The 15862-nt window shown below is 40.0% G+C and overlaps 1 protein-coding gene across 4 annotated transcripts in view; it reads left to right on the top strand.

Moving 5' to 3' along the window:
- The window catches only part of Il23r (interleukin 23 receptor), a 93530-nt gene that overhangs the window by 30181 nt on the left and 47487 nt on the right, over window positions 1–15862 (top strand). For all 4 annotated transcript variants that reach the window (XR_010066178.1, XR_010066179.1, XM_039108697.2 and 1 more), the window contains exon 6: window positions 12889–13034. Coding sequence is in view for 2 of the 4 variants with exons in the window: in XM_039108697.2 (XP_038964625.2) it covers window positions 12889–13034 (146 nt within the window). In the remaining 2 variants the exon portion in view is untranslated. The remainder of the gene's footprint in view (window positions 1–12888; window positions 13035–15862) is intronic.

Below are 15862 nucleotides of genomic sequence, written 5' to 3'. Positions count from 1 at the left end.
GTATGTACCACTCACCAGCACATGCTTGAAGAGCGCACTCTCCTTGGCAGGCAGCTCTAAGCAGGGCGTCACAGTGATGAGACCTTCTGGACTGACAAGCCCGTACCCAGGACACAGGTTACCTCAGTGGGTGCCACGGGAAGCGGAAACACAAGGAGGGGTTAGAGTGAAGGTATATGAATGTTCAGGCATAAAGAGTCTCTTTCCAGTTACCAGACTGTTGGCAGTAATTGTGAAGATAAGATACCGTAAAATTGAGGAATTTCTAGTAGCAGGAGAAGAGGGATTGTGTGAATGGGGAGGACCTGTCTAAGCAGCAAGAGCTGGCACAACATGGTGAACCACGGAGGGCAGCAACTCACGTGATGGAAGTCTTGAGTCCCACAGCAGCCAGCAGGTAGTAGAGGTGGTCAGATGGCGTAAATGGCATAGCAGAGGCAGCAGCTGCAATTGAATTCGGGTGATGGGCAAAGAAGTGGCACGCATCTCCAGTACTCCTCGCCACAGCTGGCACGAGCACCCAGCCCAGGGTGAGCAACCGTGACCACAACCCAGGCCCAGGGTGGGCTGAGGGTAGGCGGATACTGCGGCAGAAGTGTGCCACTTCATTTCTCCTCACCACAGCCCTCACGAGCGAATGGCCCAGACACAAGATGGGAAAGGCCTATCATCTGCCCCACTGTCATCAGTGGCTGGGTGCCAGGCCATGTAGGCATATAGAGATCAATCTCCATGTATGGACCACCAATGTTAGTACCAATGTTGGGGTTTAAATCTCGGCCTGCAATTCAAAAACTCATCAGATCCTATTACAAAACTTCAACAAAACTTGAAAATGCAGGAAATGGACAATTTCCTAGACAGATACCAGGTACAAAGTTAAATCAGGAACAGATAAACCATTTAAACAACCCCATAACTCCTAACAAAATAGAAGCAGTGATTAAAAGTCTCCCAACCAAAAGAGCCGAGGATCAGATGGGTTTTGTATCAGACCTTCATAGGAGACTTCATACCAATACTGTCCAAACTACTCCACAAAATTGAAACAGACAGAGCACTACCAAATTCCTTCTATGAAGGCACTATTACTCTTACACCTAAGCCACACAAAGACCCAACAAAGAAAGAGAACTTCAGACCAATTTCCCTTATGAATATCGACGCAAAAATATTCAATAAATTCTTGCAAACCGAATCCAAGAACACATCAAAATGATCATCCATCATGATCAAGTAGGCTTCATCCCAGGATGTATGGATGGTTTAATACACGGAAAACCATCAACATAATCCACTATATAAACAAACTCAAAGATAAAAACCACATGATCATTTCATTAGATGCTGAGAAAGCATTTGACAAAATTCAACACCCCTTCATAATAAAAGTCCTGGAAAGATGCAGAATTCAAGGCCCATACCTAAACATAGTAAAAGCAATATACAACAAACCAGTAACTAACATCAAACTAAATGGAGAGAAACTTGAAGCAATCCCACTAAAATCAGGGACTAGACAAGGCTGTCCACTTTCTCCCTAGTTATTCAATATAGTTCTCAAAGGCCTAGCCAGAGCAATAAGACAATGAAAGGAGGTCAAAGGGATATAAATTGGAAGGGAAGAAGTCAAAATCACTACTTGCAAATGATATGGTAGTATATTTAAGTGACCCCAAAAGTTCCATCAGAGAAACTATTAAACCTGATAAACACCTTCAGCAAAGTGTCTGGGTATAAAATTAACTCAAACAAATCAGTAACCTACCTCTACTCAAAGGATAAACAGGCTTAGAAAGAAATTAGATAATCAACACCCTTCATAATGGTCCCAAATAATATAAAATACCTTGGTGTGACTTTAACCAAGCAAGTGAAAGATCTGAATGACAAGAACTTCGAGCCTCTGAAGAAAGAAATTAAAGAAGATCTCAGAAGACAAAAAGACCTCCCATGCTCATGGATTGGCAGGATTAATATAGTAAAAATGGCCATTTTACCAAAAGCGATCTACAGATTCAATGCAATCCACATCAAAATACCAATCCAATTCTTCAAAGAGTTAGACAGAACAATTTGCAAATTCATCTGGAATAACAAAAAACCCAGGATAGCTAAAACTATCCCCCACAATAAAAGGACTTCAGGGGGAATCACCATCCCTGACTTCAAGCAGTATTACAGGGCAATAGTGTTAAAAACTGTATGATATTGGTACAGAGACAGGCAGATAGACCAATGGAATAGAATTGAAGACCCAGAAATGAACCCACACACCTATGGTCACTTGATCTTTGACAAAGGAGCTAAAACCACCCAATGGAAGAAAAATAGCATTTCAACAAATGGTGCTGGTTCAACTGGAGGTCAGCATGTAGAATAATGCTAATTGATCCATTCTTATCACCTTGTACAAAGCTTAAGTCCAAGTGGATCAAGGTCCTCCACATCAAACCAGATACACTCAAACTAAAAGAAGAAAGAGTGGGGAAGAGTCTCAAACACAAGGGAACTGGGGAAAATTTCCTAAACAAAACACCAATGGCTTATGCTCTAAGATCAAGAATTGAAAAATGGAACCTCATAAAACTACAAAACTTCTGTAAGGCAAAGGACACTGTCATTAGGACAAAATGGCAGCCAACAGATTGGGAAAAGATCCTACAATCCTACATCTGATACAGGGGTAATGTCCAAAATATACAAAGAACTCAAGATGTTAGACTCCAGAGAGCCAAATAACCCTATTAAAAATGGGGTACAGAGCTAAACAGAATTCTCAGTTGAGGAATTTCAAATGGCTAAGAAGCACCTAAAGAAATGTTCAACATCCTTAGTCATCAGTGAAACGCAAATCAAAACAACCCTGAGATTCCACCTCACACCAGTCAGAATAGCTAAGATAAAAAAAAAAAAAAAAAAACCCTCAGGTGACAGCAGATGCTGGTGAGGATGTGGAGAAAGAGAAACACTCCTCCGTTGTTGGTGGGATTTCAAACAGGTACAACCATTCTGGAAATCAGTCTGGAGCTTCCTCAGAAAAATGGACATTCCACTACCTGAGGACCCAGCTATACCTTTCCTGAGCATATACCCAAAAGATGCTCCAACATACAACAAAGAAACATGCTCCATTGTGTTTATAGCAGTTTACTTATAATAGCCAGAAACTGAAAGAATCCAGATGCCCTTCAACAGAGGAATGGATACAGAAAATGTGGTACATCTACACAATGGAGTACTATTCAGCAATCAAAAACAATGACTTCATGAAATCCATAGGCAAATGGAATGAACTAGAAAACATCATCCTGAGTGAGGTAACCCAATCACAGAAAAACGCACACGGTATGTACTCATTGATAAGTGGATATTAGCCCAAATGCTCAAATTACCCAAGATGCACAGACAACATGAAACTCAAGACAGATGATCAAAATGTGGGTGCTTCACTCCTTCTTTAAAAGGGGAACAAAAATATTCATAGGAAGCCACAGGGAGACAAAGTTTAAAGCAGAGACTGAAGGAATGGCCATTCAGAGCCTGCCCCACATGTGGCCCATACATATTCAGCCACCAAAACTAGATAAGATGGATGAAGCTAAGAAGTGCAGGCTGACAGGAACCGGATATAGATCTCTCCTGGGAGAGACAACCAGAGCGTGTCAAATGCAGAGCTGAATGCTAGCAACAAACCACTGAACTCTGAACAGGACCCCCGTTAGAGGAATTAGAGAAAGGACTGAAGGAGTTGAAGGGGTTCACAACCCCATAGGAACAACAATGCCAACCAACCAGAACTTCCAGGAACTAAACCACTACCCAAAGACAATACACATGGAGTGACCCAGGGCTCCAACTGCATATGTATCAGACAATAGCCTTGTTGGGCATCAGTGGAAGGGGAAGCCCTTGGTCCTGCCAAGGTTGGACCCTCACTGCAGGGGAATGTCAGGGGGTGGGAGGTAAAGGGGTGGATGGGGAGAACACCTGTGTGGGGAATGGAGGGGACGGTGGCTTATGAACAGAAAACCAGGAAACGGAATAACATTTGAAATGTAAATAATGAAATATATCCAATAAAAAAATAAATTAAATCCCAGCCTGCGCCTGGACAAAGCACACCAAACCAACATGGTTCCAGGAGGAGAGGTTTAATGAGAGAAGAAGATTAGAAGTGGGGATAAGTAAAGGAGTCCAGCCATGGGCACATGGCAGGAAGTGGGGAATGTGGAGAGAAGGGACAGGGAAGAGGGTAAGAGAAAAGAAGAACAAAGAAAGAGCAAGAGGGAAGTAAGAGGAAGAAGGGGGGCAAGCAGCTCCCTTTACAGTCAAGCACAGCTGGCTGTTGTCAGGCAACTGTGGGGAGTAGCATACCTCGTTGTTCCCAGGTAGCAGTGGGGTTGGAGCTTAGACAGAATACCAACAGGTGAGAGGGTGACAGATTGGCCAAACAGTCCTTTTATAACAAACCAGGCTTGTACCTGACAGTTGCTAGGTAAATACTGGGAGGAACCTAGAAGAAATACTAACAATCTTAACACGTGATTGTTTATTCCCTTGTTAATTTACACTACTCTTGATTTTCAACCATCATAAAATATACTATCATGAGCTACTTTGTGGCAAAATCATCATGAAGTTCTTCATTTTATAAATTTGGTTAGTATAGAAAGAAATTGGATTCATTAAACATTTTCCTGTCTGTATGTATTAAGATATATGTACACATATATACATAGAGAAATTAAAAGATGTAATACATATATGTATATACACATATACATTCTTTGCCCTTATTTGTTTGTCAACTTGACACAAACTAGAGGCACCTAGGAAGGAAAACTTCATTTGAAGAATAGCCTTCATTCCTGTCTCTTCAAGATTTTATAATATTGTGAGGTTCCCATTAGTCAATAATTGTCTTACTTCACACTGGACTGGAGATTTTTTCAGAAAACCCTTATGCCAATATTGTGAAGCGTTTTCTTATTTATTTCCCTAACAGTACGAGAATTCTAGACCTTTTATTGAGATCTATGGTTCATTTGAAGTAGGTATTTGTGCATAGTGAGACACAAGGATCTGGTTTTATTTTCCATGGGTCACACTCACTCTAACCTAATGGGTGTGGTGAATGTGTTTGAGGGAATGAGCAGTGTGCATGAGTGTCAAAGTCTCTGACAGTGTCCGGTGCAGTGCGAGGAAAAGAAATTGAAGTAAATGCTGATATAGTAAACCGACTTGAAAATATAAAAGCAGGTTTATTTGGGAACAGGTCCCTGGTGGGTTCCCCAATCTCAGATAATGAGGCCAATGAAGTAATCTTGCATAGAGACAGAGAGAGAGCAAAGGAGGGAAGACAGAGAGACTGGGGGGAGGGGGGGCAGGGTGGCAGAGGACAGAGATGCAGAGTTGGGTAACTGGTTAAGGACACCAGAACAAGGGAATGAGGTGCTTATTTTACATATCAAAGCAGACCTGTCCTCCCAGCATCCCTCAGCCCCTACCTGGCATACCTGGTCCCCAACCCAGGGGCTAAGTTGCCCTTCCTCCAGAGGGTCTCCCTACATAATCCAGACATTTTATGCTCTCTCTCTCTCTCTCTCTCTCTCTCTCTCTCTCTCTCTCTCTCTCCTCCTCCTCCTCCTCCTCCTCCTCCTCCTCCTCCTTTTTCTACTTCTTCTTCTTCCCTCCCTCCCTCCCTCTCTCTCTCAATTAATACAATAAGATTTCTTTAATTTATCTTTTCTGCTTTCCTCATTTCTATTCCTTTAATGTCTGCCCTGATCCTTGATTAAAATGAGTGCAATAAGATACCAAAATAGCCACCCCATGGGTGAAAAGGGAAGGTTTATCCAAACCACCAAGACTATCTTTCAGGAAAGCCAAGAGAAACCAGGTTGGGGGAGAGGGAGTTGATGATGATTGTTTCCAGGATCTTAAGGAAACAGGTACCTGGGAGGAAGAGAACCTATGAGATGGGTGGAGGGCTTTGACTTGTATAACAGGTACCTGTGAGTAGAGACTGAAGGAGCTAGAAGCTAGTTTAGACTTTGCGATGCTAATGGGCACCACAGGCATGTGTTAGGGAAGAGCCAGAGATAAGGAGAATGATGATTGTAGCAGACACTGTTTTCTCAAGTCCCTGAGGGAATGTTGGCTTTTGTCTAAGTGCCAGACTTTGAGAAAAGGGATTTCTTGTGACCAAACAATTTTAATCATTGTTGTCCATCTATTACTTTGAAGTTTGGCTTGATGTGTTCTCAGGGCTCCATGGTGCTTCATTAAGTTATTGATCTGAGAATTCATTAGAGGTGATTACTGTGCAATTTATAATTTTTGTAGGAGTCATGGTGTATTGTTCTTGTATTCATATCTTGGGACTTGAGCACCTGATGTAAGCAATTGTTTGGACATTTTGTCATTTTTGTCCTTTAAATGGAAATGTTTGCAGTGTTCAAAAGTGCACACAGCAGTAAGGCTTCAGCCCTTTCTCTGTTAACATTCAAGGAATCAGGCTCAGTCTTCACGTACACTTTTGAAAATAAAATACCGTTTGCAATAGAATCTCTATTACAGTGTAAGTATGCTAGAAACATAAAGTAATAGTTAAATAACAAGAGAATTCAACCTTTAAACTCCAATTAAGTACAACATTGGTAGTATGGTATGCATTACAGAATTAATGACTTCATGAATGTCTGGAAAGAAAAAAGCAGAGTGAGCCTAGTGATTGGTATTCTGATAGACAAAAGAATCAAGGGGGAAAGTAAATAGAAGGGTGAATAGTAGAGACAAGAAGGAATGAGCCAGTCCTTAAAAAAGGCAAAATGAAAGAAAGAGGTAAAGACATACAACCAGAGAGAGGGAGGGATGGAAGGATGGAGGGATGGAGGGATGGAGGGATGGAGGGATGGAGGGATGGGGTATGGAGGGAGAGAGACAGAGACAGAAACAGAGACAGGGAGGGAGAGGGCAGAGAGAACCAGGTTACCTAAAGTCTCTATGTTACTAATACATAGAGACACTGCAATAACCTACCTTGTAATCTTTAGGAAAGCCTATCAGAGGGAAAAAGGGAAGACTAGAAGAAAAATGAAAGAAAAACACTAAAAGGAGACAGACTGTTTCTAGATACTAAATAAAGAAAGAATATATAAAAAGGAGTATAATCGTTTGAATGAGAAAACTCTCCCATAGGCTCGAGTATTTGAATACTTGGTCCCCACTCAGTGGTGCTATTTGGGGGAGTGATACAGCCTTCCTGAAGGAAGGATATCGCTTTGTGCAGACTTGGAGAATTTACAGCTCCATCCCACATCCAGTTTGCTCTCTTCCTCACATTTGTGGTTGAAGATGTGATCTCTCAACTTCCTGTTCTGACTACCTGATACCATGCATTCCTGGCGTCATGAACTCTCCCTCTGGAGCCATAATCCCCAATAAGCTTTCTTCTATAAACTGTCTCAATCATGAGTTTATTGGGAAAGTAGAGTTTGAGTACAATCTCTCCTGCTTGCTGGAGAGACTTTCACAGCATTCCTTTCCAAGCTTCCAGATTCTGTTACACTTCTAGGCATGGAATAGGTCCCAGATACTGGTCACACCTTTGTGTGATTCCTCAAAAGTTCAATTGGGAAATCTGGTCTAGACCTTAGGCTATTTGCTAAATTCAGGCATGCTGTTTGGAAGCTGTGTTCTCCTGCAGACTCTGTCTCTATTTCCACATCATTGAATACCATGAGGTTCTGATGCAAAATTTCCTCTCTGCAATCTAGAAGTTTTCTGCTGGCCAGGTTTTAGCTCATAGCCCTTTGGCACTAGTTCTCAGCTTCCTGAGAGTCCAATATTATACATAGTCTTTGGTTTAATCTTCAAACCATTTTGTAAAAAAAGGTTATAATTTGTACAGAAAGAACCTGAAGATTGAGACATTACAAAATTTAAGATTGCAGAAGGAAATATCTTATTTTAATATCTTTGATTCAATCCCTTATTCCTTAGCCTCTTTTAGAAAAATAAAAGTACATTACAGTGTGTTTGATAACTAATAAGAAAAGGGTTGTTAAAAAGATCTCTTAGGATTCAGCATGAATACCCTTGGGGGATCACTAAAGCCTTCTATCATAGCTAATATTATAACTTCTCAATTAATGGCAAATTAATTATCTCAAATAATAGACTTTTCTAAGAATCAATCTTTCCTGTCTTCTCATTATTAGATTTTAAAACATAAACAGGTGACTATGATGTTGTACAATAACTTTATATTACTACACATCGTTAGTAATTACATGTCTATTCCCAGCACATAACCAATATATACAATGTGTACAAAATATACCATATTTCATAAATTTACATTTTGAGGTAAGATACAGTAAATATAACCTTTTCCTTAAATATGTTCCTTTGGGGGCTGGAGTGACCACTCCAGCAATTAAAAGTGCATAGGGTTCTTACAGAGGACCCAAGTTCAATCCCTAGCACTCACACTGGGAAGCTCACATCAGCTATAACAGCTGATCATGTCATTTCAATTGGGTTCCTCCTTAGGAACAAAAGATAATTGGTAATAGTTTTACTGTTATTGTAATTATGATCTCAATATCATCACCTCCATTTAATGATTATGTGCTGTATGTATTTCAAAAACTTAGCACACATCACATTTAATTTTGAAAACAGTCATACCATATGATGTGTTTATAAAAAAAAATAAAGAGAAGGGAGATATGTTCTATGGAAGTGTGGTGAGGTGTGGGGGAAAGGGGTGCCTTTGAGGGCCCATGCTGAGGAATCCCTTTCCCCTGAGGAACCAGACATATGCTGGAATAGTACAGAACAGAATTTATGCAGGGAAAGGGGAGGGGAGTTAAGAGGGTAGGAGAGGCAGAGAGAGAGAGAGAGAGAGAGAGAGAGAGAGAGAGACAGAGAGAGACAGAGAGAGACAGAGAGAGACAGAGAGAGACAGAGAGAGAGAAAAAGGAGTAGAGAAGTAGAGGCCAGCCATGAGCACTTGGAGAAGGGGGGAAGGGAATGGGGAGAGGGGAGAAGGGAAGGCAAGAGCAAGACAGCAAGAGAGCAAGAGGGGGAGGGCAGGGCAAGCAGTCCCTTTTATAGTGTCAGGCATGCCAGGCTGTTGCCAGGTAATTGTGGAGCAGAGCTTAAACAGAATACTAATAGTAGTACTGTCTCCATTTTATAGATGGGTAACTGAATAACAAGGTATTGCAAGTTCAATGCATCTTTTTATGAAGCTGAGTATAGAAAAGTCTTCTGCAAGCAATCACCACATAATTAGCTTCATATTTGGCTCTAAGAATATTAGAAAGTGCTGAGCAGTGATGGAAGCAAAAGCAGGCAGATCTCTGTAAGTTCAAACCCAGTCTGGTGCACAGGGTGAAACCCTGTCTCAAGTATCCCCCCAAAATGTGGAATGCCTCTGCTGAAATATGGGGCAGCAAAATAAATTTAGACATAGAAAGAGAATTTTCTCCTGCCAACTACTGTGAACACTAATTCTATTGTCTAAACGTAGGTTATCATGCTGGAAAAATATGAAAAACTATAATATGATTATCTTCTTTAACACAAATGGAATCTAGATATGTAATATCTATGACTTAATCATTTTCTGATAGTGGAATATATGGTGGAAATGTTTGAAATATAAGTGACAAAAACCATAGATTCAACAGTTAAGTTTTATCTTTTACTGTTTCTTTTCAAAATGTTAAGTTTACTCAAAACCAAAGGTTACTTATCTGTTGCAATGCTAAAACTCTTCTGCTACTGTAGTGATTATTTTTCTATTGCAGTAGTAAAACACTATGACCAAGGCAACTTATAAAGAAATAATAGTTTAATTGGGGCTTACGGTCCCATAGGTTAGAGTCTATGATGGTGGAGCAAACCCATGGCTGGAGCAGCACCTAAGAGTTCACATCTTCATCCGCAGGAAGAGAAAGCTACTATGAAATGGCAAGAGTCTTTTGTGATCTCAAAACCCACCTCCAGTGACACACTTCCTCCAAAAAGCCACATCTTCTAGTTCTCTCTCAAACAGACACTAACTGGGAAACAAATATTCAAAAGACTGGGGCTTATGGGGGCCATTTTCATTTAATCAACTACATTCTATTCCCCCCTCCAAAAAAACCAGCTGTCTTGTGGCCATGTCATAATGTAAAATTCATGTAGTCCAACTTCAGTGTCTCCCTAGTCTTGCATTCTCAGCACTGTTTAAAGGTTCAAAGGTTTTTCTTAGACTCAAGGTAATCTCTGCTGTGACCCTTTATAAAAATCAAAAACAAATTACTTACTTCTAACACATAATAACATAGGATATACATTTCCATTCCAAAAAGGAAGATGGAGACAAAATGAAGAAATACTGGACCAAAGCAAAGCTGAAATCAAAAGGGCAAACACCAAATCCTGTAGTTCCATATCTAATGTAAAATATCCTAGATGGCTCTGCCCTTCCGGTACTGCTGCGTGTGACATCCTTTTCTCATTTAGGCTAATTCCACTGCATGTTTAGAGATTATCTCCTTAGCAGATATTGCAGTTATCTGGAGATCTTCAACACAATTTGAGTTCACTTTCACAGCTTCAGCCAAAGGCTTCTCAGGGTCTCTTACCCACTCAAGGCCTACCTGCCCTACCACACATTGCCTAGCCTCACTGATTCTTCTTAACCATGGAGGGAGTTTCCATAACCAGCTGAACCATGTGGATGATACTGTCAAGTTCACCCACCCTCTTGGGAAGGAGCCTGTCTCCCTCACATTTGTTGCCTCTTTCATTGGCTTTTCCTTTCAAAGGTAGAAGTTTAGCTGGGGTCATCCCCTGAGGACACCCTGCCCTTTATTCCACTGCCGATCAGGCATTGCCTTAATTTCCCCATGTCTTCCAGTACAACGTGACTGTAATACTCTTTAGCTCCTCATACTGTACATTTTGTTATTTCTTGCTCCTTTACGTTATCGACCTGTATAATATTAGTAATCTCCACTTGAAATATTCAATATTAGGCTATCTTAAAATCATCTTTTACAGAGAAACTAATCACACTACTTTTCAATTTAGCCTCAGGTAAATTCGTAGGGCAAGGGCAGAAGGGAGACAGATTCTTTGCCAAAATGTCCCAGGAATGGTCTTCAACCCACTGAAAGTCTTTGCTTCCCTCTGAAGATCCTTGGGCTATGGCTTCACAATCTGTATAACTTTCATCATCCAGATGAAAGCTTTTACCTGCTGTTTCTGCTGCCTGAGATCCTACTAGAACAACTCACTAATCCATGCCTACAGCATCCACACACTTTTCAACACAAAAGTCCCAACGTGCTCCAAAACCCACTCTTGGTACCAAATATTGTATTACTCACTCTTTTCTTGCTGTAGTAAGACACTATGACTAAGGTAACTTAGATAGAAGTTTGATCGGGCATGTGGTCCTAGACTATTAGACTCTATGATAGCAGAATGAAGGCATGGGGCAGCAGTAGGTGCAGCAGCTGAGAACTTGTATTTTGATCCACAAATAGATGGCAGAGAGAGATAGGTTGAAATCGAAAAGGCAAAATTCTTTGGAAATCTCAAAGCCTTCCCCCAGTAACTTCCTCCAACAAGTGCACATCCCCAATCTTCTCTGAATTGCCACCAGCTGGAGGCCAGTACTTACAGAGGACATCTCATCCAAATCATCACAGGCAACATTTGCATTTCTAAAACATCTAAGCATATATTTGCTTCCTCCTAAGAATAGCTGTTTCTGCAAAAGCTCCTGATAACCTACATAATAAGTAAGCTAAGGGACACTTTAAGGATGGCTCATTATACTCAGACTTAGCAGTGCAATGTGCATACACATGCCATTGTAAACTATACGTGAATTCAAAGAGGATGGCAAGACGTTTCAAATGCAAAATGCAGGTGACCATATAAATTGCTTTGGATCAATTACCTTTGCCTATGGGGTTTAGTAAAAAAAAGTAGAATCAACCCAAAACTGGCCAGACAGCTGATAAACAGATTTTGTGCAGGTTTTTTTTTGTGTGTGTGTGGGAGGTTAGGGTTCTGACAGAGTTTGTTGTAAGCAGTCTGTTATCATACACATGACCATGAATTTCTTCTTTCTATCCTTACCCCATCTTTATTTACTTATTTTTTTGTTGAGATGGAAACACAGTTATTATATATTGATTTTGATAAATTTTACAGAGTTCAGAAGGCTTAATTCAGAATGGTACTATTCTGAATGCCCAAGCCAAACTCAAGTGGGAGACAGGAAGAAGAATACAATTTATAGCCTGATAGTACTTAAAATGATTTTAAGTGGTCTTAGAGACCCATGGGTCTCTAAAACAATACCTTCCCAAAGTGTATTCTATGAAGTTAAAAATGAGTAACTTCTTAGAGGATATTAAGTTTGAGCAACGGTTTCTGGAGCCTAGATGCAGGTTTGATTTGATAATGTATCTAACAAAGACTAATGCTTTCACCTTTATATAGAAGAAATGAAAAGTATCAATATTATACTCTGTGTTCAGATAAATTTACAAGTGTTTGTATAGCTTATAAGTGTGACTATTCCAGTCACTACTCAATTTCTTATAAAACAATTACAATGTGACCCATCAGGATGCACGACAATTTGCAAGAGAATTTGTTTGTTGCAATGGAAGAACAAAATAAGTTAGCAACAGATGTAATATTCTTATCTCATTATTATCCAGATGAGTGCTTCCTTATTATACAATAGAAACAGTATGCAAATTGTTGTGCATCCCGATGGGTCACCTTGTAATTGTTAATGAAAAGGTATCAATTTCTCCCTGAGGGAGTTTTTAACAACTAGTATTTTGTTTCTTTTTCTAGTGATACCTTCTCCATCCATCATTTCCAGGGCTGAGACTACAAATGCTAATGTGCCCAAGACCATAATTTACTGGAAGAGCAAAATTATGACTGGGAAAGTATTCTGTGAGATGAGATACAAAGCAACAACAAACCAAACATGGAATGTAAGCTAAGTTTTTGTTATTCCTTAGTGTATGAGGAAATTCTTTCCAGAAAGTCCAGTCAGAGTGGACTTAGGCAGGGTCAGCTTCTCACACATTTAACTGATATGATATTTGAACTACTCTAGTTTCAGTGGTTACTGTATGCTTCTAAATGGGGTTGTTTTCTGACAGTTTTCTTCTGCCTTCTGTAAATTGCTAAAGAGGCTGAATTTGAAACTAAATGGGATCTTTTGTAGTTTCTTATGGTTGTCTTTTAGGATGAAATTTACATCAGCACTCACAAATATAAAACTGAAGCATTCTATGCTGAAATTTGACAGTATGGGGGGTGGGAGTGATTCTGTAAGCTACACTTAGAGATCAATTTTTAAAATGAAACGCATAATCCAGGAGCTAAAGCAATGGCTCAGTTATTAAAGACAATGTTACTCTTGAAGAAGACCATAATTTGGTTCCCAACATGCATATTGCGTAGCTTATAATCCTGTTTTGGCCCCTACAGGCACCTGAACACATATGCGCATACACACAGACATACAGAGGCATAAAACAAATCATTATGTGGTGTACAAACTCAAAGATTTATTACTAGTATAAACTTTAATCTGAGATAACATTAAGATAAAAGTGAATTTCTGAACGAACTAACTGTACTTACATACTAAGATTAAATTCCAAGTATCTTAGGAGAAGCACAGTTTGCAATCATTTTGGTTGCAAACAGTTTGGTTTGCAATCAAAGCTTTTAGGGTACAAGCTGGGTCCTGGAAGCCTCAACAAGCTAAGCTTGGTCACTTGTCTCTAACATACTGAGAGGCAAGTCAAAGTGAGCATGTGGGCATGTGGAAAGCAGAGAAGAGTCCCATTGAGTGTGGTCACAAAAGGGAAAACCAAAACCTAACCAAAACAAACAAGTAAAGCATTCAGTGACCCACCAAGTCTATCTTCAGGGTACTGACATGAGGTTTAGGTTTAAATAAAAGGCAAGAGGCTGGCATACTTACCCAGTCCTTGTCTAGGTGTGAACTCAATAACTACCAGCTTAGCTCTTTTTCTCCAAGGTGGTCTCACAAGGTACTTATTACTTAATGTGTACTCCTCAGGAGATTACCTATACTCCCAGCTGTGCCCTGCCCTTCACTGGGGCATGCCCTTATATGGGTGACAGACTGGTTCTGGGTAGCCTTGCTGTTTCTAGAGTAGTGTTACCTGAGAAGAAACAAGGAAAACAACTTGTCTCTGCCTTCATTCAAACAAACTACAGGAGACAAATGGACCTGAAATGAAAGTGACGTATGAGCTTTCTCCCGCTTCTAGTTACCTTGTAGGCCCAAGTCAGAAGTCAGTGCTTTTTAGCAAAAGCAGCTTCTATGTGTCTGTTTGAGGCTCACTAATAAAATCATAACATGACAATACCTGTGAGCAATAAGTATATTAATTGGAATTACTCTGCCCTAGGAAATGGTTCCAGTTTGGCTACATTTGAAAAGTGTCATTTTATTATTTTAAAATACAAAAAATTTCCATATCAGTCAGATAATTGAAGACTGTGTGAATGTCTGTAAATTAGAAACACACTATCAATAAATAACTTGGAACAGGTTTTCAGAGGTTTTCTATCCTCTGGTTGAAATTCACTCTCTGTCCCCACCTAGTGCCTGTGGGATTGGGAGCTAGATAGTGGCTTTTAAGTTTTTTTGTTTTGTTTTGTTTTGCTTTTTTTAAAGTATTACTGTACAGCCTAGATTGGCTTGGCATTTTCAACCGTCTGTCTCTAGTTCCCAAATACAGACATTACAAATTTACACTACCATGCCCACCTTTAAAAGAAAAAACAAACAGAAAAACCCTGTACATTTACTTTTGGAGAGCAGAGCGCATGCTCTAGAAAGGAAACATGCAGGAAAGAAGACAAACGCAGGCATCTGTTCTCTCCTTCCATTATGCAGGCCAGAAGTCATCAGACAGACCTAGTGGTGCGTGCACCCTTACCTGCTGTGCCCTCTTGTTGCCTTTAATCTCTCTTTTCAAAACAATCTCTATCAGATGTTAGAAATGCACAGTTCTCAGAAAGCTACCCATTTGGGAGCTCAGAGAACCAAAAGATCTATCTTCTGTCCACACAAAAAAACATAGCTCTCATCTTAAAGGAAATAGGGGGTCATTTATTCTGAAGCCATTTTAAGTAGCAATGGCCCCCAAGAAACAGATTTAGGTTACCCCAAATTCCAATGTGGATACAGTTTCATGAAGTTTTATAGTTTTAGGGTAAAAAAGTCGTAAGTCAAAGCAAGTTTAGAATATATTGGTTGGGAAGCTTTTCTATATGCATGACATTTTTTTTAGCTCTTGGGTTGGTAGAAGCCAGTGGTCTGCTAAGTTAACAGATTCCAAGAAGTTTTATTGTTGTTTGTTTGTTTTGGATTTCTTTGTTCTTTTATCTGTCAGTCACAGATCTTAGTTCTAACACAGAAATGAGCAAGGGATGGCTGTTTCAACTAGAACTAGCCCAAGACAATTAGCTTCTAGACCTGCAACATTCCAACCTCTCCACTGTACTACAGTTCCAACCAATCAATAAATCAATCAATCATGACATGGCTTCTTTTCAGTTTCTCCTGTTAACCAAGCATCACAATTTGGGCACTTGGTAGTATATATATTTACTAACTATAGGGTACCTCATGGTTAAGAAGGCTTACTAGTAGGATCTGATCTAGATGAGACTTAGTAGTAGGCAGGACACCATCTTCGGATCAGAGAAATAGCTGGCAAAGGGCATTAGGAAAGAAACTTCTAGATTATACCAACAATGATCTGATCATAGT

Source organism: Rattus norvegicus, chromosome 4 (assembly GCF_036323735.1).
Source record: "Rattus norvegicus strain BN/NHsdMcwi chromosome 4, GRCr8, whole genome shotgun sequence".
In the NCBI taxonomy this organism is placed as follows: domain Eukaryota; kingdom Metazoa; phylum Chordata; class Mammalia; order Rodentia; family Muridae; genus Rattus; species Rattus norvegicus.
Note: the sequence above shows the minus strand (reverse complement) of the source record. Positions and strands in the feature narration are given on the sequence as shown.